The sequence below is a fragment of the Thamnophis sirtalis genome, unplaced genomic scaffold (genome assembly GCF_051295495.1).
Source record: "Thamnophis sirtalis isolate CommonGarterSnake01/CBP01778 unplaced genomic scaffold, rThaSir2_p1.2 scaffold_13, whole genome shotgun sequence".
Lineage (NCBI taxonomy): Eukaryota > Metazoa > Chordata > Lepidosauria > Squamata > Natricidae > Thamnophis > Thamnophis sirtalis.
Genome location: NW_028261393.1, coordinates 7,290,893 through 7,311,025, shown reverse-complemented (window position 1 = coordinate 7,311,025; position 20,133 = coordinate 7,290,893). Strand labels below are relative to the sequence as shown.

Sequence of the window (20,133 nt, the reverse complement as noted above, 5' to 3'; positions counted from 1 at the left end):
TTGTGTTGGAGAACACACAAACCAGCATACAGAGACATTGCAGTTTAAATAGGCTTTTACTTTCGTGGAAATAGAGGTATCAGAGTCCATCAAACAGTCCAAGTCATACATGGATAAGACAGTCAGTCATCAACGTCTTTCAGTTAAGGGATAATCCAAATAACATAGTCCAGTATCATATAATCAGTTCAGTAATCAAAGTTTGCTAGCAGTTGCAAAACTTACAATAGCTCACGGCACTCAGAGCAGATCAGGCGAGCATCTAACGAACAGAGAGCTAACAGTTGTTCTGGCTCCCTCTTATGGCCGATTGAGGAAAACAGCAACCAATCACATTTTACAGTATGCTTTAAAGAAACAGGTACAACATTGTTACATGATTTATATATTGTCAACCCAACCGTTAGATTATATTCCTAACATTGGGGACATATCAAGAAAAGATGAGCCCAGCCTGGGCCAAGAGGAAGAGTCCAAGTAATCCAGTTGTGGAGCTAACTGCCCCGGCGGCATTGTTACAATTGCTATTGGGGAGTAGAGTAAATTGGCTATCAATGGTTAGAATCTCCAACTTCTCACAGAAAGCCTTATTGGCGCATCCTTTCATGGTGGTAGTCATAGTTTTTCCTCCTGCAAAGAGAATGGGAGGAGACAGCCATCAACACCTGAGAGCCAGCTGACTTGGAGAGAGAAACTAGGACCCAGAGGAAATTTCCTTCTGCTTTCAGCGTACAAGTTCCCAGAAAGAATGTTTGAATGTTTATTTCATTTGTATGCTGCCCTTTTCCCCTGAAGGGGGACTCAGGGCGGCTCACAACTCAAACCAGGGAAGGGGGATACAGACAAATTAACAACAAACACAAAACAATACATAATTTAAAACACGCAACAATCATACCATTCGAGATAGGGGCAACGGTTCTTTAGCCTCAGGCCTGTTGGAACAGCCAGGTTTTAAGGGCTTTGTGGAAGGCCTGGAGGGTGGTGAGGGTGCGAATCTCCATGGGGAGTTCGTTCCAGAGGGTCGGAGCAGCCACAGAGAAGGCTCTCCTCCGGGTAGTTGCCAGTCGACACTGGCCGGCGGATGGAATTCGGAGGAGGCCTAGTCTGTGGGATCTAATCGGTCTGGTGGAGGTAATTGGCAGCAGGCGGTCTCTCAAGTACCCAGGTCCAATACCATGAAGGGCTTTATAAGTGACGACTAGCGCCTTGAAGCGTATCCAGAGACCAATAGGCAGCCAGTGCAGCTCACAGAGGATAGGTGTTACGTGGGTGAACCGAGGTGCACCCACGATCGCTCGCGCGGCTGCATTCTGGACAAGCTGAAGTCACCGAATGCTCTTCAAGGGCTGCCCCATGTAGAGCACATTGCAGTAGTCCAGTCTAGAGGTCACAAGGGCGCGAGTGACTGTTGTGAGGGCCTCCCGGTTCAGGTAGGGACGCAACTGGTGCACCAGGCGAACCTGGGCAAATGCCCCCCTGGTCACAGCTGACAAGTGGTGTTCAAAAGTCAGCTGTGGGTCCAGGAGGACTCCCAAATTGCGGACCCTGTCTGAGGGGCGTACTGTTTGACCCCCCAGCCTGAGAGATGGAACACTTGGCCAATTAGTAGGAGGGAAACACACCAGCCACTCGGTCTTATCTGGATTGAGTACAAGAGGGCATGGAACTGCATTTCCCCAATAAGGGTTGACGCAATCGACTTCATCAGATGAAAATTAGTGGGTACAGGTAGTCCTTGACCTATGACCATATTGAGCCCAGAATTGCAGTAAAAAAGTCATATTGTTTGTTAAGTGGATCATGAACAGACTATGCCCAATTTGATGACATCTTTTGTCATTAATGACTGCCATGATTGTTAAATGAGCAAACTCTGCCGAAAGAATTTTTTTGCTGGAAACTGGAAGTTAATCCTGGAAACTGGCAAATGGTGGTTATGTGACTGCGGGTTATTGCCAATGGCCATAAACGCAGGCCGGTTGCCAAGGGCTCGAGATGTGATCATATGATAACAGAAGGCTATTTGCAATTGCAATTTGCAATTTAATGCAATTTAATGGGTTTATATGCCGCCCAATCCCGGGGGACTCAGGGCGGCTTACAAATACGCATGAAATAAAATAACACACAGGGGGGAGAATACAAACAATACAAACAGTATTAAAAACACAACATACATCCGGTTTAATTGTGGGGGTTGAACCTGATTTGAATCAGCAACCCCAGGCCTGCCGGAACAGCCAGGTCTTGGTGGCTTTTGGGAAGGCCGCAAGGGTGGGAAGGGTCCGGATCTCTGTTGGTAGCTCGTTCCACCAGAACTTCCAAACTGAGTCACACGTAGCTCTGGGGAGGTCCGTCAGAACTTCGCATGGTTATTAAGCAACCAATTGTAAGTCAAGGACTACTTCTCTGGTATAGGCCAAGCACAGTTGTGGCTGAATTGTTTAGGAGATTAAGTTTGCACTGGGTTGGCAATTTGGCGACATAGCATATTTGAACCAAACTGTTTGTTTAGCTAATGGCTGAACCACTCCAGGGGAAGGATACTGTAAAATCTCCATTCCCTACCCACTCCTGGGGGAAGGATATTGCAAAATCTCCAGACTACCCCACTCTGGGGCCAGCCAAAGGTGATATTTGCCGGTTCTCCAAACTACTCAGAATTTCTGCTACCGGTTCTCCAGAACCTGCCAGAACCTGCTGAATTACACCCCTGATCTATCGTTTTTACCTTCTTTCTTCTGAAGAAAGACTTCTGCACAATATGTCTCATCCTCTCCGGTACAATTAATCACCTTCGCCTCGCATCCACTCTGTTCCTTTGGCTGTGTGTAGCAAGCCGGGCATCTCTTGTTGTTGGTAGTTACAATTTTTCTGGAGGGCCCTGCAGGAAAGAAGGAGGGGATTTACGTTCAAAGAATAATAAAGGAGCTTGGGATGAGCTCAGAATAAGGATGGGGAATTCAGAAATTCAGCACGTTCCTCGCTTGGCAACTTTCTCAGCTCTGATAGAAGAGAATAATTGTGATTCAGGGTTGAGCTGTGGGGTCCTTGGTGTTCTCTGAGCCTGGTGGCTTTTTTCTTGCAGACGTTTCATTACCAAACTAGGTAACATCATCAGGGCTACCTCGTTTGGTAATGAAGCGTCTGCAAGAAAACCACCAAGCTCAGAGAGCACCAAGGACCTGTTTCTCAATTCCTATCGACATTATCAAGCAACTGATCAGTTGACCCCCCCGCCGCCCCTTTATTGAAACACAATCTGACTACTTTGCCCCGTTATCTGGGAGATCCATAATATTTGAACTACTAGTGAGATTAAAACAAGAAGTTGCGGAATCAGCCTCTTTCCCCCAACAATCCGAGTCCTCATTTGACCGAACTCGGAAGGATGGAAGGCTGAGTCAACCTTGAGCTGGTCAGGATCGAACTCCTGGCAGTAGGCAGAGCTTGCCTGCAGTGCTGCCTTCCAACCACTGCGCCAACAATCACCCCATGCCTACCCAAGGCTTTTAACATGCTCCACTGAATAAAGTCAAGTCCCTTTTACTAGAATGGATACTGAGTCCTGACATTGTACTGAACGAGAATCAGTATGGAAATATCAGGAGGAGACCTAGATCAGTGTTGGTGTTGGTGAACCTTTTCAGCACCGAGTGCCAAAATGGGAGCCTGCGTGAGTGCATGCAAACAGAAACTGGAGGAGGAACTACCCGGGGTGCATGCGCGTGCTGGGAAGATGATCTTCCGGCTTCTGGCATGCACACCAGCCATTTGGTCTTCTGGTTTCTGGTGTGCATGCATGCGTAAAGACCAGCTGGCCAGTGCAAATACATATGCCAGAGACCAGAAGATCAGCATGTGCACCAGGTGGCTGATCTCCCAGTTTCCAGCTGGTCCAGAATGCAGCCGCGCGAGCGATGGTGGGTGCACCCCGGTACACCCACGTTATACCTATCCTCCGCGAGCTGCACTGGCTACCTATTGGTCTCTGGATACGCTTTAGGGTGCTAGTTATTACTTATAAAGCCCTACATGGTATTGGACTTGGGTACTTGAGATACCGCCTTCTGCCGATTACCTTCCACAGACCCATTTGATCCCACAGATTAGACCTCCTCCGTATTCCATCTGCCAGCCAATGTTGGCTGGCGACTACTCGGAGGATGGCCTTCTCTGTGGCTGCCCCGGCCCTTTGGAACGAGCTCCCCATGGAGATTCGGACCCTCTCCACCCTTCAGGCCTTCTGGACGGCCGTGAAGACCTGGCTGTCCCAGCAAGCCTGGGGTTGAGTTCCCCCCCCCCTACTCGAATTTGCTGTGTCTGTTGTGCTTTTAAACTATTCGTATTGTCTGATTGTCTTTGTCTTACTTTTTGTAATTTCCCCTCCCTTGGCTTTGTTCAGCCACCCTGAGTCCCTTGGGGGAATAGGGCGGCCTACAAATTGAATAAACTCAAACTCAAACTCTCGTGCAGGTGAAGACCAGCTGGCTGGCACACCGGAACCTAGAAGAGCAACGGGCGATGGCGTGGATGCCCGGGGAGATGGCTCTGCATGCCACTTTCGGCTCACGTGTCCTAGAGAGTGGGCCTGCCTGGGACCATCGTGCTACTCTACATCTCACCAAAACGCCCCCACACACACACAGACAAATGAGGTAGGATCCCATGCAAGAGATTTTTCTTTAGGTGTGGAAAATGGGGGGCAGGGAAAGAATGACAAAGAATCAGAGAAAAGGAGAGCCCCCAAAGCATACAGCTGGGAGGGTTGGCGCATTGATCGTCCTTGCAGCAGAAAACGAAGCCTCTGATGAGCTGGTTGTTGCCCAAGTCCAGAACAGCCAAGCCCTTGTCACAGTCCTTTGGAGGGATGCAGCTCTTATTCACGGCGTTACTGGTTGACCCTGTAGGGATCCCAAAAAAGAGAGAGAGAGTTGGTGTCTGAAATGGTGAATTGCTCAGTATCTCTGTGAATGGCGGATCAAAACCTCATGAGCACGAACCTTCAGCATCCCCAGTGCTTCTCCAAGGTCCCAAGGCTTCTGCCTCAATCTTCCACCATCTGCTAGCCTCCAGAGAAGTCGGAACATCCATCTGAATAGAACTAGAAAGGACCTTGGAGGCCTTCTAGTCCAACCCCCTCCTCAAGCAGGAGGCCCTACACAAATTGAGAAATGCGGGTGCCCAGTTTCTTCTTTAAAAGCCTCCAGTGGTGGGGCACCCGCAGCTTCTGAAGGCAAGCCACTCCACCGGTTAATTATCCTCATGAGTTACTTGATTCATGTCCTAGAACAGGGGAGTCAAACTTGATTTCATTGAGGGCCACATCAGGGTTGTGTTTGACCTCGGAGGGCTGGGGAGGCGCATGGCCAGGGGTGGGGGTGGCCATGGTAGGTGTGGCCATGCGGGCATGAGATGCGCTCTACATGGGGCTACCCTTGAAAAGCGTTCGGAGACTACAGCTAGTCCAGAATGCAGCCGCACGAGCGATATTGGGTGTACCGAGATACACCCATGTTACACCTGTCCTCCGCGAGCTGCACTGGCTGCCAATTGGTCTCCGAACGCAATTCAAGGTGTTGGTTATTACCTTTAAAGCCCTACATGGCTTAGGACCTGGCTATCTACGAGATCGCCTACTGCCACACACCTCCCTACGGCCGATAAGATCCCACAGGGTGGGCCTCCTTCGGATACCGTCATCTGGACAGTGTCGGCTGGCGGTCCCCCAGAGAAGGGTCTTCTCTGTGGCTGCTTCGACCCTGTGGAATCAGCTACCCCCAGAGGTCCGGACCTTACCCACTCTCATGGCCTTCAGGAAAGCTGTTAAAACCTGGCTGTTCCGGCAGGCATGGGGCTGTTGACCTTAGTGTTAAGATCCAGCCCTGATCAGAGTGTATGTGTGTTGTGAATTTTTAATTATTTCTTTATTTATTTTGCTTTTCTTTTTTTCTTCTTTCGTTGTAAGCCGCCTGGAGTCCCCCGGGATTGGGCGGCCTATAAATTTAATAAATGAAATGAAATGAATGTGGCGGGCACCTATGGTGCAGTGGTAGGTTGCAATTTATCTTACTACTGGTTCGCTCATGCGCACGCTTGCACTCGTGCAATTGCACAACACTTCTGCGTATGTGGGTGGGCGGAGCCACCACCATTACTGGTTCACCCAATCTGGGGAGGAACCAGCAGCAACTCACCTCTGCTCTGATGGCCAAGTGCTAAGGCCAAGCTTCCTTGAGACCTCCCCATCACTCTCATTATAATCTCCTTCCTTCCTTCCTTCTCTTCTTTTTCCTTCCCCTTTTTCCTTATTTTCTTATTTTTCTTCTTCCTTCCGCTCTTCCCTTATTTTCCCTTCCTTGCTCTCTTTCCTTTTTCTTTGTCTTTCCTCTTCCCCTTCCTCCTTTCCTGTCCTTCTTGGATGGCTCAAATACAAAAGGGGGAATGTTTCTCCTTTTGTTTTGTTTTTCGTTTCTTTTGATCGCCCCCTGCCAGCAAAAACTGAGCTGCTCTCAGAGGCAGAGACACTGAGAGCCAGTCTTTTGCTCTTTCCAGCACCGCCCCGTGGGCCAGATCTAAGTCACCTGAGGGCCAGTTCAAGCCCACGGGCCTTGAGTTTGACACCCCTGTTCTAGGACCTACAAAGCAGCTAGTCCCTAGTTTGCAATTCTTTGTTTAGGTACCATTTGAAGTTACAACAACAGCACTGGAAAAAATTCCCCTGCCTTGAGTTAATTATAAAGGCAATAAAACTGGGGTAATAAATGAACAAGATAATAAACAAAGGAGTTGTCTCTCTGTTTTTCCCTTCCCTGCTCTCCAGATTAGATTAGCCAATCTAGGAAGGAAGTCGGCAATTGAGGGAAGCGACTATCACCCAGGATGCTGGTGGTGTGTGTGTGTGTGTGTGTGTGTGTGACCATTGAGAGGCTCTGCTTCACACACAAAAACACACAGACACACTCCCGAGAAAAGGCATCACATGAATCTAGAAAAGCACGTATGGTGTTTGAAGTACATTTGAGCAGCCTTTACTGTTTCTATCCATCTCAGCAAAGAGCAGTTTAGGATTCTAATTGACAGGGAGAGGGAGAGAGAGAAAGAGAGACAGACAGACAGACAGACAGACAGAGAGAGAGAGAGAGAGGCAGAGAGAGGGGGGGACTGAGAGAGACAGAGAGACAGACCCACCTACAGAGAAAGAGAGAGACAAAGACAGAAACAGAGAGAGGAGGAGACAGAGAGAGAAAGAGACAGACAGACAGACACAGACAGACAGACAGAGACCGAGAGAGAGATAGGCAGAGAGAGAGGGAGACTGAGAGAGACAGAGAGACAGACCCACCCACAGAGAAAGAGAGAGACAAAGACAGAAGCAGAGAAGGAGGGAGAGAGACAGAGAGACCGAGAGACAGAGAGAGACAGACAGACAGAGAGAGAGATAGGCAGAGAGAAAGGGAGACAGAGAGACAGACCCACCCACAGAGAAAGAGAAACAAAGACAGAAATAGAGAGAGGGGGAGAGAGACAGACAGACAGAGAAAGAGGGAGACTGAGAGAGACAGAGAGACAGACCCACCCACAGAGAAAGAGGGAGACAAAGACAGAAACAGAGAGAGGGGAGAGAGGGAGAGAGGGAGAGAGAGGGAGGGAGGGAGGGAGGGAGAGAGAGAGAGAGAGAGAGAGAGAGAGAGAGAGAGAGAGAGGGAGAGAGATCTTCTTTCTTAAAGCCGTGAAGCCCAATAATGAAACCACGTCATTGATTCCGCATATGCTTTAACCTGCAGGATAAAATCAGCCCAGTCCATAGAAGAGACCCTTCAGAATAATGTTGATTGGCTGCATGCTGAATTTGTACCTACCCAAAATCTGTTCCATCGAAGTGATGCCACATTTGTCTCCCGGAGCAGAGCACTCTTTCTTATCCCCTTGGCAGTCCTTTCCACTTGATTGACAAACGATACATTCCCGAGACTTTGCAAAAACTGAAGAAAACAAGAGTTAAAAAAAGAAAGACTCATTTTCCTTTCCTTTCTCTTTTCTCCTTTCCTCTCCTTTCTGTTTCCTTTCTTTGCCAAAGTTAAATGATACTGGTAATAATCTGTCTGACAACGTGACTAATCATAACAACAGCAACAACAACAACAACAACAACAACAACAACAATCTAGGCCGTTGAAAGAACTTGATAGATGGATAAAAATGCCAAATCCTGTTTAAACTTCTGCTTCACCATGTGATCAGCCCTGTGAACAGTTCCTAGGACTCGAGCCGTTGAGCTACCAACCAGCTCCAAAGGCTGTGAATCTCACCAAAGATTAACATAATAATCTTTAGTCACTAATCCTGGCTGCGCAAGAACAAGCTATCCGCACAAATGCCATTAAGGCCAAAATCGAAAAATCCTCTGATGATGCCAAATGCAGACTTTGCAAAGAAGCTGATGAAACTGTTGATCACATACTCAGCTGCTGTAAAAAAATCGCGCAGACTGATTATAAATTGCGGCACAATTCAGTAGCACAAATGATCCATTGGAATTTGTGCAAAAATTATAATATTAAAACAGCAACAAACTGGTGGGAACATCAGCCTGAAAAAGTCACCGAAAATCAGATGGTCAAGATCTTGTGGGATTTCCGTATACAAACCGACAAAATACTGGCGCATAATACACCAGACATCACACTGGTTGAGAAAAATAAGGTCACAATCATAGACATCGCAATACCAGGTGATAGCAGGGTCGCCGAGAAGGAACATGAAAAAATCGCAAGATATCAGGACTTAAAAATCGAAATTCAACGACTATGGCACAAACCAGCAGTGGTAATTCCAGTGGTAATTGGCACACTGGGTGCTATTCCAAAAGCACTGGAATTACATTTAAAACAGTTAAAAATTGACAAAATCACCATCAGTCAAATGCAAAAAGCCGCACTGCTTGGATCTGCACGCATATTAAGAAAATATGTTACGACGTCCTAGGCCCCTGGGTGGGGCCCGACTAGTAACCAATGCCAAATCCGGTGAACAACTGGCCGCTGTGATACAATTGTATAATAACAAAACAACAACAACAACAATAATAATAATTGATTGATTGATTGATTGATTGATTGATTGATTAAACTTGAATGCTGCCTGTCTCTCCACAATGCTGGGTGGCTCCCAATGAAGAAATTACACTAAAATCAGTGTGTGTGTGTGTGTGTGTGTCTGTGTGTGTGTGTCTGTGTGTGTGTGTGTTCCAGCATAACTCTGGAACGCCCGGGGCCGCTGAAAAAATTCAACCAAACTTGATACACAGATGACTTACTCTCTGGAAACAAATACTGTGGGGTAAGACACCACACTAACATCCCTCAAGGGGGAGTGCATGTGTTTGTGTGTGCGTGTCCCAGCATAACTCTGGAACGTCTGGGCCGCTAAAATGAAAAGGAATGAATTATATCTATAGTGTCAAATCACAGTACTTTTGACAGTGATAGTGTGCCTTTTGGATTAAAGTTCGTCCGTGTGTGTGTGTGTGTGTGTGTGTGTGTGTGTGTGTTCCAGCATTACTTTGACTTGACACTATAGATATAATCCATTCCTTTTCCCGTCTAATGCAGGAGTAGCATAAATAAATACCTGGGCAACACCAGGTTATTCAGCTAGTAGAACATGAAAAAATAAAGCTGGAAATGAGAATTGCCATGTTTGCTTCTTGAGTTGAGGTGGGGGTGTTTTTGCCCAAACCCTTGTCAAGTATCCAGCAGCCCATAACCCATGGATTCCCATGCCTCCAGCGATAGTTGTGAATGCTTGTGATCCAACCTCAACAGTTTGCCCGGCTGAGCCCCCGAACCTCTGCCCGCATATGAAGAAGGACACAAGTCTTGTGTTCCCACGTAGGCGACATACAGTTTGAGAGACCCACATAGCACTGACTGAAGCAAATCCCTCCAGCCTTCTTTAACGGCAGAGGTAGTGCTGTTTCCAACATGTTGCCACTGAAGGCCACCGCCTATTTTATGAAGAGGTGATCAGCTTAAAAGGTGGGGGGAGAGATACTTGAAATCAATTTAATAAGCATTGGCGATTCCTTCCTCCCCTCTCAGGCACGATTGGAAGGATTGGAACCCATCGTCCAGAAAAAGACCCCTTCAATCATAAATCCTCCCCAACGAAGGTACTCACCCAGAGTAATGGAAGCTGTCAGAAGGCAGATGACCAAAGATGTCTCCATGTTGACAGATGTTGGCTGGAATCAGAGCTGGGCTGGGAAGCTTGTTGAATGCATCCAGGGCTCTGCTTCGGATGGAGCGAGTCTGGCTTTATGGAGAAGGCAGCCAAAAAGACAGAGGAAGTGTCCAATCACTGCTCCTCCCCTGCCTCTTCTCTTCTCCCCCCCCCACCGTACAAAGGGGTTGTGGTCAAGCTAAAGTGGTGAGATAGCAACTTTCCATAAAGGCAGCCGTGCCTTTTGCATCAAAGCCAATTAAGAGCCTTGCATCATTGTAAAAAACAATGGCACATTAGCCCACATCCAATTATTTTTTAGACTTTATCATTAGACAATAAGATAAATCTTATTGCTGGGTACAAACAATCTGCAGTTTTGTTTTCTTTCTTTCCTTTGCTTCCTTCCTTCCAATATTCTTTCTCCCTTCCCAAATTCTTCCTTCCTTCCTTCCTCCTTCTTTCCTTCCTTCCTATATTCTCCCTCTCTTCTTTTTTCTTCCTTCGTTCCTTCCTATATTTTTTCTCCCTCCCTCTTTCTTTCTTCTTCCTTTCTTCCTTCCTATATTCTTTCTCCCTCCCTCCCTCCCTCCCTAAATTCTTCCTTCCTTCTCATCTTCCTTCCTTCCTTCTTTCCTTCCTTCCTTCCTTCCTATATTCTCCCTCCCTCTCTTCTTTCTTTCTTCTTCCTTCCTTCCTTCCTATATTCTTTTTCCTTTCCTCCCTCCCTAAATTCTTTCTTCCTTCTCATCTTCCTTCCTTTTTTCCTTCCTTCCTATATTCTCCCTTCCTCTCTTCTTTCTTTCTTTCTTTCTTTCTTTCTTTCTTTCTTCTTCCTTCCTTCCTTCCTTCCTATATTCTTCCTCCCTCCCTCCCCCTTGTCTTTCTTTCTTTCTTTCTTTCTTTTTTTCTTTCTTTCTTTCTTTCTTTCTTTCTTTCTTTCTTTCTTTCTTTCTTTCTTTCTTTCTTTCTTTCTTTCTTTCTTTCTTTCTTTCTCCCACCTCTACAAGGTGAGCAGGACCATCAGAATTTCCAGCCACCAACCTTATAAAGGAAGGATCAAAATAAAAAAATCAAACCCAGCTTGGGATGCTTTTAGCTTTCTCTCAAGCCAGCAGTTGTTGTTTCTTTGTTCTGAAATTCAGGAGAGGTTTTTTTTTTCCTTGTTGATGAGGGTTGCCCTCTGGGATTTGACAGAATTCAGATGCTGGTTTTAAAAGAGATTTCCCGTGGTTGAGCTGCATCTCTTCTTCTAAATATCTTTGCTCCAAAAAACAGGAATAATCTTTCCAACAACAAGTTACCCTGTTGGCTTCCCCTGTCAGATAATTATTTGTGCTCCCATATTTTATCCTTTCTGTCCTTTTAAAATATTATTTATTAAAGCAAATGCGGTACATGAGATTCCTCCAGATTCTGATGAATAAATGTTAGATGCTACCGTATTTCTTCTCCTCTCCTTACACCCACCCCTCCTCTTCTTCCTCCTTCTACATTTTTAGGAAATTGAAAATCGGGAGTGTTGGGGTGTTGACCCAGTCCATCCTTATGTACCTCTGCAGTATCAGAGTTGGGAAAAACATTGCATGCTACGCATAGCCTGGCACCGATCCAACAGTTAAGTGCACTGCAGTGAGAAAGTGAATTTAAAAAAAATAAATAAAAGTCCGACCATTAAGAACGCTGCAGCACTTAACCGTTTTGAGAGTTGGCGCTTTATGTTATTAAAGTATGACATTAGGTCTCATGCTAGCCAAACCTCTCTCATAATATTGGATGAAAGAAGAAAGAAAGACGGAGTGAGGGCCTGAGAGCTAAAGTAAATTGAGTTCTTTGTTTGGTTGGTTGTTTTCTTCTCTGATTTTCGATCAGGAACTCAAAGTAGCCAAGGTTGCTACTCTCCCACCTGCCATTTTTGTCCATAGCAACGACCCTGTGAGGTAGGCTAGGCTGAGAGCCATCTAGGGAGTTCCTTTAGCAGAAATGAGACTAGAATAGGGACTTCCCCAATCCACGGGGGAATTTCTGGGCCTGGAGGCCTCTACGGGGAGTTTCTATTGTAGCCCACCAGCGGATCTGGCAGCAGATTCAGACAGTGAGGAGGTTGGGGAGGAACATGGGCCAGTCCTGGAGTCTGGGGAAGGCTCGGATGAGGGCTCTGTGTCAGAGGCAGAGAGGGGGCCAGGGCCGTCTGACAGTTATCAGCTGCCTTTAGAGTCAGACATCAGTGAGGCAGATGAATATATGGAGCCTGTTCCCAGTGTGCGCATACCAGTGGTGGGTTTCAAAAATTGTTCCAACCTACTCTGTGGGTGTGGCCTCCTTTGTGGGAGTGGCTTGCCGCCCATGAGACCGGATGGGAATGGCTTGCCACCCATGTGACCGGATATGAGGATGCCAACGACACTTGTCAGAACCACCTCACACACAGCCCTGGCATGCATAAGAATAGGATGTAAACTTGTTTTTTAAAAGGCATCTTTGGTTTGCATTAAAACAACTTCAACACACGCAATGTTCTGATTGCGCCACAAACGCAGTAGTCATCCTTACCTTTCACAGAGGCACTGAGTTTTATAAATAGGAGTATGATAGTGTAGAATAATCACATCCAAGGACCAGTGGTGGGTTTCAAAAATGTTTGGAACCTCTTCTGTAGGTGTGGCCTGCTTTCCGGGTCCACTGGTGGAACCTCTTCTAACCGGTTCGGTAGATTTGACAAACCGGTTCTATCGAATAGGTGGGAACTGGTAGGAACCCACCTCTGGCACATACACACAGTTGCCAGACGAAGGGAATAGCTAAGGAACAGGGGTCGACTTGGGAGTAAGGCCACAGGTGGATGATGAATGGCCCCTCCCAGAAGAAATAAAAGAGGGGTGAAAGGGGAGTGGAGTTTGCAGGAGACCATTAGTTCGCTTAATTGGTTCGTGACTCTCTGAGACTCCTTGCTAAGTTCTGCAGATATCAGCCTGGCAGCTCTCCAAGCCAGATAAGATCTGTGACTGTAAATCCTCCCAAGCCAGATAAGGTCTATGACTGTAAATCCTCCCAAGCCAGATAAGGTCTATGACTGTAAATCCTCCCAAGACAGATAAGGTCTGTGACTGGAAATCATCCCTTGAAAGACTTTGCTGGATGTGAATGAGCAGAAATCAAGTCAATTACTCAAAAGGTTTTTTGATGGGACAAGGAGTTTGCTTCACGCTCTTGGGAAGCCTGGGTCAGAACAGTGTCAAGCCTGATCTCAGTTCTTCTTTCTCCTTTCCTTTTCAAATAATTTTATTAATTTTACAAAGCCTATGCATTAGAAAACCCCATAAACTAACAATCAAAAGAAACAAGGAATAGAAGTATGAAAAAGTATAAAGAAAAAGAAAGGAATATACAAAGTACGACGGAACTAGAACTCACTATCTCCAGGTGAGTGGCCTAAAGTCACCCAGCCAGTTTTCATGCCTAAGGCAGGATTAGAACTCACTGCCTCCTACTGATTGGCTCAAAGCCATCCAGCCCAGTTTCATGCCTAAAATGGAACTAGAATTTACAGTCTCCAGGTGAGCGGCCTAAAGTCACCCAGCTGCTTTCATTCCTAAACTGAGAGTACAACTCTCTGTCTCCCAGTTTCTAAGATAGAGGATGAGACTTTATCTGATCCCTTGACCATCTTTTCAAATGCTTCCAATAGTCTTAGGCAAGGACCAACATGATATCATGTACTATAGCCAAAATTGACTAGAGTGCTCAGTGCAAACATTTTATTCTCTGTCCAATGCTCTCAGAAGATTCTTCTTGCTGTAATGGTGCATCCCACATTTATACATTATGCACGCTGCACAATGTTTTCAATAAAATATAAGAGGAGACAGAATGTAAAATGCAATCCACGTCCATTAGGAACTTACATCTTAATGGGAAAGTAATGAGTAATAATGGAGCAATATTGCAGGATTTCATCTGAAACAATAGTCTCCAATCAGATCATCAGGGCAACTTTTACTTTCGCAGTGAATCAGTATAACCGGAAGAGAATTTCTTTTGAGATAAACAGTATCATCATCCAACAGTTCCGGCTTATGTATTTTAATAATTAGGATTCGAATCAATTTTTCAGGACTGATTCGCAGGTTATGGTGATCAATAACTCTTCCAAAAGGAGCAATGTTGAAATATATTGGCATTTCGGGCAGGAACTGAAATTCCTTCTAAAGTTCAGATTCTCACCTTACGACAATCAAAATGTTTTTTTGGGGTGGGGTGGGGTGAGTAGGTTTAAAGTGCCAACACAGCCAATTATGGTTGTAATTGTAATTGTAATTGTAATTACTTTATTTGTATGCCGCCCTTTTCCCTGAGGGGACTCGGGGCGGCTCACAATTCAGGGGGGAGAGGAAGGACAAACAAGTTATAAACATAAGACAATACATCATTAAAAGCACAACAGTCATACTATTCGAGTGGGGTTAGAATCTTTAGCCCCAGGCCTGTCGGGACAGCCAGGATTTAAGGGCTATGCGGAAGGTCTGGAGGGTAGTGAGGGTACGAATCTCCACGGGGAGGTCATTCCAGTGGGTCGGAGCAGCCTCCAAGAAGGTTTAACAAACCATGATTAAGCAAACTGTGGCTTAATTTGACATGAGAACCCAGTCAGTAATATCAATGTATTAAATGCTATAGCAACTCAGAAATAGATCCCATTCAGGGGTGAAATGCTACTGGTTCGGACCGGCTTGTCCAAACCAGTAGTAAAAAAAAAGCTCTCGGTTCGGGACGATATTCCCGACGATCAGCTATGAACGTGCAATTTATATTAGCTAGAAAGCAGGATTTCCTGCTATCTAGTGATGAAAGAAATGTCCTTCTGGATTCGGCTCCAAGTGGGGGAAAAGACACTGGAGACATGGAGGCTGCTTGGAAAGATGATGTATTGGAGGACAGGACCACATGGCTTGAGCCCTGAACAGAAAAGGTGATCACATGCTTCAATGTTGGTGGAGAAGAAGAGAAGGAAGGACTGAGATGCTGAGATCCTGGTTTTATGCCCTCTCTGGCCTTTGATCTTGAGCTTGTATTCCGATTGGTTGTCAGACTCCCATGGGCCCATGCAGGGGCAACTCTCTAGGCTGCGTTTTGAATCCAGGTTTGGTTGAGTTGTCAGATGCCATGTGGTCAATTGAGTAAAGGGCCAATATTATCATGCCTTAATCCCATCCCCCTAGAGCTGAAGTGGAAAAGTCTTTATTATGTAAAAGGGACAAGCTTGCCCTTCTTAATGGCCCATTGACAAAGTGGGAATGGGCAGGAAGCTACACGGAGCTGTTCTGTCTTTCAAAACATGTTTCTTTCTTCTCATATCCAGAGAAATATTCTGCCTTTTCAATATTTCCTAGGATTTTTCATTTTTCTGGGAGAGGGCTGGGTGATAACTTCCTACACTACCTAATCTAAATTGTGTGGCAAAGTGGATTCCCCCCCCCCCGCTGTTCTACTTACCTTTCAGGCGCCCTTAGTAGTAGGCTCCGCCCACACACCCGGACACCATCACATCAGTTTTGACACTCTGCACATGCGCAGAGGTGGCACATGCACCCACATTTGCGAACCAGTAACGAAGACAAGTAGATTTCACCCCTGATTCCAATGAACATCAACGCACACAACGCGCTTAGACCAGATATAGGTGTAAAAATTAGAATTCTCCTATTTATTTATTTTTGATAAACTGAATTACCTTGCTGACTACACTCACGCAATATGCTAAAGTCCAGCCAGTCACAAGGCAGACTCTAAAGTACTGTAAGCGAATCCAGATGCTGGAGTTTGTACGTTGGGATTGATGGTTTAATGTAATGTGTGAATCCACAAACCAGCCATTTAAATAAACCATGATTTTTGCCTTGGCCTGATGCGCGACCTTTCCAGGCATTCTCAACGAAAAAGATTAAGGAAGGAAATAAATATGGATTGGATGTTTTTTGTGAAAACAACAACAAGAAGACAGGAGAGTTAAATATCTAATTGCTTTTATTTTAATTTTTTGACAATTGAGCGGAGAGATGCAATTTTGGAAAGGTAGAAAAACGCAGCATGAACTGAAGCCCTCTTTTCAGAGAAAGGAAATGCCTGCAAACTGTGGTCTCAATACAGACTAAAGGATATCGGTCTGTTCAATACTGCCTGCAACATTTCAAGGTCGGGTTTTAAGAGCAACTGTTCCAGCATCATGTTGAATAAATATATCACCAAAACCCTGGTAAGCAGTGGTGGGATTCAAATAATTTAACAACCAGTTCTCTGCCCTAATGTCCAGCTGGGTAGGTGTGGCTCGGTGGTCATGTGACCGTAGGGGTGTGGCCAACTCAACATCACTCAGGTCGATGGGCTCTTCGCCCATGATACCATGAATCAGTGATGGGTTTCAAAAAATTTTCGAACCTACTCTGTGGGTGTGGCCTCCTTTGTGGGAGTGGCTTACTGGCCATGTGACCTGGTGGGAGTGGCTTGCCGGCCATGTGTTCTCTATCTATCTATCTATCTATCTATCTATCTATCTATCTATCTATCTATCTATCTATCTATCTATCTATCTATCTTTCCTTCCTTTTGTCTCTCTGTCCCTTTTTCCTTTTTTTTCTTTCATCTCCCTCTCTCACTTTTTCTTTCCTTTTTTCTTTTTTTATTTATTTCTTTCTTCCTTCCTTTCTCTTTCTCTTTCTCTCTCTCTCTCTCTGTGAGTGTGAGTGAGTGTGTGTGTGTGTGTGTGTGTGTGTGTGTGTGTGTGTCAGTGGTGGGTTTCAAAAATTTTTGGAACCTCTTCTGTAGGTGTGGCCTGCTTTCCGGGTCCACTGGTGGAACCTCTTCTAACCGGTTCGGTAGATTTGACGAACCGGTTCTACCGAATAGGTGCGAACTGGTAGGAACCCACCTCTGCCATGAATGCATAGCTACAGTTAATTAACCAACTGAATTGTACTGATTGAAATCAATGGTTTAATGCCACCAAAGTCAATGGAATCTCTTCATCAAACTCAACTTAAATCCCATTGACTTCAAGGGAAACACACCGGAGCCAAGCAAATTTGGATGCCTGAAGTTGAATTTAGCCTTTGGGTGGGACTCCCAACCGCATTCAGAAGATGGGGCCAAACATTTCCAGAAGGCAGGAGGACATAAATGGCATTCGTTTTAATTCCATATCAGCAGAATGAAAGCTTACATTAAATGCAATTAACAATTCCCACTTAGCTCATCAATTCTCCCTTGAAAGAATACCAATAGATGGCAACATTGGGAAGGACAATAAGAGTGGCAACAGACAGGTGTAAGATTTTGCAGCGTAAATTTAGTTGTGGGCTCCTTGCTGTTCTGTGAGCTTGCAAACACTTCCATACCAAACTAGATAACATCATCAGTGCTTAAAGGGAGGGGGATTGACCCCAGCCTGATTCTTCTTAAGCCCTTCGCAAGCTACTTTTGACTTAACTAGGAGAGAATTTTCACAGCAAAGATCCCAAGGATGCATGGAAGGAAGAAGGCCACCTGTGGCCCCAGGTCCTTCTTCTCCAGAGTGAAAGCCAGGCGTCGCAACGATGAAAGAGCCCCGTTGGCTTTAGAACACTGAAGCTTTTTAAAATTGATTTTGTAATGGCCATGATTGAACAACTTCCCCTGAAGGTCGCAAACCGATCGGCTGGCACAGCCTTTTCCCGCAAAAGGGATTATTGCACCTAATGTAGAAGGAAACAGTGATTTAGGTTATGGGCTTGTTCAAAGTATTTCTACATTTTCCTTTCACCAAATGTATGAACGATATCTAAACTAAGGACAGGGCACTGATGATGGACATGGAACAGAGGAATCAAGGTGTTGGAAGACTCTGGTGGGACAGAGAGTCTTCCCACAGCCAGCCCACAACCATAGAGCGTAGTCCCAGAGCGGCCACTGCTGGAAGACTCGGCAGTGGATCTCTGGAGTTTGGAAGTCGGTTATGCTCGGAGCATGGCGGCGGCAGCGGCAGTAGCAGGGCGGCAGCGGGGCCACGGTGGAGCCCTGACCCGGTCCTGCAGGGAGAGCTGGGCATGGTGAGGCTGGAGGCAGAACAAGTGCTTGCGCAACCTCTCTTTTCAGCTGGGCAGACCGCCGTGTGGCCTTTGGGATATTACTGGGTCGGTGAGTGGCGCTCTGCCCGGCTAGAAAGGGGGGTTGCCAGGCGGCTGCTCATAAACGTGGTCACCTCATGGTGGCTTTGTTGCGCTACTGCAACAGCACAACACAGCCATTTGCCCCTGAGGCTGTGCACGGCTCTTCGGGCGTCTGCTCCCAAGAGAGCAGCTACACGGCAATCCCAAACCAATAACTCCCCACCCCGATAATAAGGCCCATGCAAAATTGGGGAGGTGTCAAAAGAAAATAAGACCCTGTCTTATTTTCAGGGAAACACAACATGTGTGTGTGTGTGTGTTTGTGTGTGTGTGTGTATGTATGTTGTATTTGTGCTGATAAATAAATAAAGGGAGACTAGTATAGATCTATTTCAAGCTATTTAGCTCTCATCAGCTAGCCATACCCTTACTGGGAATCAAACCTGTGCTGTATTGCATCTTAGGCAGATGTGTTAACCACTAAGCCACAGAGCTCGACTCCTTATCAGCCAAGCCAGGGTAAAAGGTATCTATATATACATATGTACGTACGTACGTACGTACGTACGTACATACATACATACATACATACATACATACATACATATATATATATATGGTTTTAAGTCAAGGACTGCCTGTATATTTTAATCAGCTAGGTTTCGTGACTGGTTATGACCTTTAGCTATTTAGAAATTGACAGGCTGCATGCCATCACATTTATAGCATGTTCTTAGCATTCCCTAGCTTTTTTTTTTTTTTAAAAAAAAAAACCTCTAGATTCTGGCTGGCTTAATATAGCTAACAGCAAAGGGAGTTTAAAGAAAAGAGAAAAAATAAAGACAGCTTACCAGAGAGTGGATGAGTTATTTCTCCATTCACTTCAGTACAGTTCACGAAATTTCCCACACAAAATACATCTCCATCGCTCTCACAGTTATCATGACCTGTTCTGTAACACTTTGGGCAAAATTTCCCATTTTCAAATATGCGCATGCTATCAACTGCAAGTGACAAAATAAGTTCATGTAGCAAAATAATGGATTTAAAGCAATTATCAACACAGCTTGTTTTCCCTTTCACTGACTTTTTACCCCAGGCAATGGTGGGATTCAGCAAGTTGACACCTATTCAGGAGAACCGGTTGTTAACTTTCTGAGCAGTTTGGTGAACTGATCGTTGGAAGAAATCATTAGGGCAGAGAACTGGTTGTTAAATTATTTGAGTACCACCACTGCCGGTTGTTAACTTTCTAAGCAGTTCAGAGAACTGATTGTTGGAAGAAATCTGCTTTTGTTTTTTTCCACTTTCCAGGGCTAATCCTGTAAGGAAGGCAGGAAGGAAACATTCTGGTGTTGTTTCCAGCCTAATCTTTATTGCCCTGCTTACAGAAACTGCCTCTCCGGTTAACCCTTATGACACTGTAACAGCTAAGGCGAAGTGCCCATCGACTTGAGTTGGCCACATCCATTCGGTCACATGACCACCGAGCCACACCTACCCTGCTGGCCATTAGGGCAGAGAACTGGTTGTTAAGTTGTTTGAATCCTACCACTGCCCCAGCCAAATCTGCTAAACAGTAGAATAATTGGATTTCTAATCCTTTTGCCTTTCTGATGTTCTGATGTCCCTTGATCTCTGCTGTCTTTCAATTTCAGAAGGAATTCCAGGATGTTCCTGGCACGCTTTGCCCTGAGTCGAAAGGGAAATCTTTGGTTCTTCTTCCAATAGGAAAATATATTATTAAAAAGCCCAGCAGCTTCAA

At 45.6% G+C, this 20,133-nt stretch overlaps 2 protein-coding genes and 1 long non-coding RNA gene across 3 annotated transcripts in view; all 3 read right to left on the bottom strand.

Annotated features, from left to right (window-relative positions):
- Nucleotides 1–20,133, bottom strand: part of LOC148042948 (uncharacterized) — a 281,857-nt gene that overhangs the window by 16,286 nt on the left and 245,438 nt on the right. The gene's annotated exons all lie outside the window — the stretch shown is intronic.
- On the bottom strand, nt 38–10,348 carry LOC106555433 (phospholipase A2 inhibitor CgMIP-I). The gene is made up of 5 exons (XM_087727025.1): nt 10,186–10,348; nt 7,866–7,988; nt 4,761–4,907; nt 2,735–2,887; nt 38–630 (listed from the first exon to the last, which is right to left on the bottom strand). Exons 1-5 carry the CDS (start codon nt 10,232–10,234, stop codon nt 434–436), a joined length of 669 nt encoding a protein of 222 aa, XP_087583151.1. The 5' UTR covers nt 10,235–10,348; the 3' UTR covers nt 38–433.
- Nucleotides 17,080–19,726, bottom strand: LOC148042957 (uncharacterized). The gene is made up of 2 exons (XM_087727006.1): nt 19,220–19,726; nt 17,080–17,954 (listed from the first exon to the last, which is right to left on the bottom strand). Exons 1-2 carry the CDS (start codon nt 19,362–19,364, stop codon nt 17,710–17,712), a joined length of 390 nt encoding a protein of 129 aa, XP_087583132.1. The 5' UTR covers nt 19,365–19,726; the 3' UTR covers nt 17,080–17,709.

Coding starts and splice junctions, on each gene's coding strand:
- LOC106555433 (XM_087727025.1), bottom strand. CDS start 10,234: ATGGAGACATCTTTGGTCATCTGCCTTCTGACAGCTTCCATTACTCTG. Junction 7,989..10,185: donor GACAGCTTCCATTACTCTGG/GTGAGTACCTTC, acceptor TGTTTTCTTCAG/TTTTTGCAAAGTCTCGGGAA. Junction 2,888..4,760: donor ATGCGCCAACCCTCCCAGCT/GTATGCTTTGGG, acceptor TCTTTCCTGCAG/GGCCCTCCAGAAAAATTGTA.
- LOC148042957 (XM_087727006.1), bottom strand. CDS start 19,364: ATGCGCATATTTGAAAATGGGAAATTTTGCCCAAAGTGTTACAGAACA. Junction 17,955..19,219: donor AATAACTCATCCACTCTCTG/GTAAGCTGTCTT, acceptor CTTCTACATTAG/GTGCAATAATCCCTTTTGCG.